The 2,984-nt window shown below is 37.1% G+C and overlaps 1 protein-coding gene across 1 annotated transcript; it reads right to left on the bottom strand.

The window, feature by feature from the left end:
* Positions 1-1,676: 1,676 nt before the first annotated feature.
* On the bottom strand, positions 1,677-2,603 carry LOC102863280 (olfactory receptor 2T27-like). Its single transcript, XM_006893994.1, has one exon. It carries the CDS (start codon positions 2,601-2,603, stop codon positions 1,677-1,679), a length of 927 nt encoding a protein of 308 aa, XP_006894056.1.
* Positions 2,604-2,984: the final 381 nt, after the last annotated feature.

Below are 2,984 nucleotides of genomic sequence, written 5' to 3'. Positions count from 1 at the left end.
AACAACAACAACAGTAGTCAATACTAAGGTTTCTATTTTAAATATTCTTACAATTTCATTGATATGAAAACTCGAAAATTATAAGTCATATAATTTATTACTTACTGTGAGAATTAATGAAATTTTAGGAAAGTCAGTATTACATATATCTCCTCTAAAACTAAATTCACTTCTCTTGAGTTAATTCTGATTCATGGTGATCCTCAGATTTACAAAACTGTAAATCCTTACTGATGAGTACTACCAGACACATATTTACCTTAGTATAATATTGAAATTTTGACAGAAATTACCAGAAATACAAGCTGGGTTTAAAAATAGTCATGGGTCTAGAGACATTATTTCCAGTGATAGATGGATCTTGGCTGAAAGCAGAGAGTACTAGAAGAAAGCCTATCTGTGTTTCACTAACTATGTAAAAACCTTTTACTGTGTGGATCACAAAAAATTGTGGCTAATATTGAGAAGAATAGTAGTCCCAGAACACTTGATTGTGCATGTGAAACTTATTCTTGGACCAGGAAGCAGACATTAGAACAGAGCAAGGAAACATGTATAATTAAAAATCTGCAGCCAAGTGCATCAGGGATGTGTCTTTTCTCCATAACTTTTCAATCTATATGAGGAACATATCATTTAGGAGGCTGGACTTTATGAGGAAATATTTGGCATCAACGACTTGAGTTATGCAAAAGACACAATCTTGCTTGCTGAAACTGAAGACCTCAGATTTTTGCTTCAGAAAGTCAAAGACTATAGTCTTTAATATGAATTGAAGATCAACATCAATAAAACAAAATTTCTCACCAATCGAAAACTGGTAGTCATGGAGAAGAGATAGAGATTAAAAATTTCAGCTTGTTTGCGTCCACAATCAACAGTCTTGGCACCAGCAGTTAGGAAATCAAAAGATGAATTGTATTAGAAAATTGCTGGAGATTAATTATGTCAATCTAGAAACTAAGTTGTGCCTGATCCAGGCCATGGTCTTCGCAAGTATTGCTGGGCAATGACAGAAGAAGAATCAGTGCCTTTGAGACGTGGAGCTGGAGGGAAAGAAAATTGAATTTACCCTGGGCTGCCAAGAAAACAAATGGATCTGTCCTGGAGAGAGTAAAACCAGGTTGCTCCTAGGAGGTAAGGATTTTTAAATTCTGCCCCACATGGTTTGGGAATATTGCCAGGAGGGCAAGTCCTTGGGAAAGGACATCATGTTTGGAAGGGTGGAAGGACAGCACAGCAGAGAAAACCTTGGATGAGATGAATTGACACAGTAACTGGAATAATGGAAGTAGGCATGGTGGAGACAGTAAGATTGGCTCACGATAGTGTATGGTTCAGAGCTGTTGTGCATAGTGTCACTAAAATTCACAGTCAGCTCAACAGCACAAAACAACAATATTGGAACTCTATTTGAGATTTATATTCATGTTTGCCTCCTGAAAATTTAGTATTTCCTTATTCAGATTGTACTTCAGATGAAGGTGTATCTCCGAAGACTTGCCCTGTCTTTTAACTGTACCGATAGGACAAAGTTGTTTGGTCAACAGGTAGCCACATAAAATTAGTTTGCTTGTTATTATTGATTATATTTGGTATAATAATAAATATATGCCACTAGTATCTATCCTTTCATGTTTCTTTTCAATAGTTAGATATAAGTTCGTTAAAATTGTTTATCTTCCAAGAACTTTCTTCAGGGCTTCAGCCACGTCTTTGTTTCGAAGACTGTAGATAAGGGGATTAAGCATGGGTGTAAGGAGAGTGTAGAAGACGGAAAGAACTTCATCCTGCTCAGCTGTGTGATAGGCTTTGGGAAGAACATACTTCATAATGGCTGTTCCATAGAAAAGACACACCACAATCATATGGGAAGAACATGTAGCCAAAGCCTTTTTCATCCCTGAATTTGATCCTAATCCCAAAACAGTTGAAAGAATTTTTCCGTAGGAGACCATGATGGCTGATATTGGAATGAGGAGGAACACGACACCACTGAAAAAGAGACCCTCCTCATATTGAGAGGTGTCTACACAAGCAAGTTTTAGGAGAGCTACATTCTCACAAAAGAAATGATGTATTTCCCTGGAGGCACAGTAGGGAAGATTTAAAATATATATAGCATGGACCAAGGCATTAAGCAGAGCTCCCAACCAAGTTCCAATCACCATGAGTCCACAGACTGCAGGGCGCATGAGAACTGCATAATGAAGTGGATGACATATTGCCACATAGCGGTCATAAGCCATGACAGCCAGGAGAAGGCACTCTGCTCCCACAAGGACCATAAAGAGGAACAGTTGAATTGCACAGTTAACAAAAGAAATGGTGTTTCTCCCAGATAGGAAGTCAATAGCTATCTTGGGGACAAAGGTAGAGCTATACAAGAGGTCCATGAAAGATAATTGGCTCAGAAGGAAGTACATAGGGGTGTGAAGTCGAATATCCAACCAAATGAGGATCATCATTACAATATTACCAAAAATGGCTATGAGAAACACCAGGAATATAAATGTAAAGAGAAGCTTGGGGGCTTGGATATGGAAGAACAGTCCCAAAAGGACAAACTCAGTTCCCGTTGTCTGATTTCTCCAACTGTTCATTCTCTCCTTTGCAATGTGTTAGCCTGTAGAGAGTTCACAAAAATTTTAAACCAACATCGTCCAAATAGACCAACTCTTATTTTTCAATATACCATATGCTCCCCCTCCATTTTGCTTTGCAATATACATGGATTTTAAAATATAATTATCTCCATGACTTGATCACAATAAACTTTCTTATTATATGCCACTTTTTATTAAATTCCACTTTAAAAATCCAAAACAATAGTGTCAATATCATTAGTGAATGCATTTAGTTTTTTTCTATTTTGATTGTTTTGATAAGTAGAATTTACTTAAAATTTTCAATGTCTATAGATTTGACATATTTGTAATGTTAGTGTAGGGAGCTCCGGTGGCCTAGTGGCAAGAAGCTGTCCT

This window comes from Elephantulus edwardii, unplaced genomic scaffold, assembly GCF_000299155.1.
Source record: "Elephantulus edwardii isolate Elephantulus edwardi_28Jun2011 unplaced genomic scaffold, EleEdw1.0 scaffold00133, whole genome shotgun sequence".
Classification (NCBI taxonomy): Eukaryota; Metazoa; Chordata; class Mammalia; order Macroscelidea; family Macroscelididae; genus Elephantulus; species Elephantulus edwardii.
This window is presented reverse-complemented; position numbering and strand designations above follow the sequence as displayed.

What these genes read in the sequence shown, in the direction of transcription:
- LOC102863280 (XM_006893994.1), bottom strand. Translation starts at nt 2,603, where the DNA reads ATGAACAGTTGGAGAAATCAGACAACGGGAACTGAGTTTGTCCTTTTG.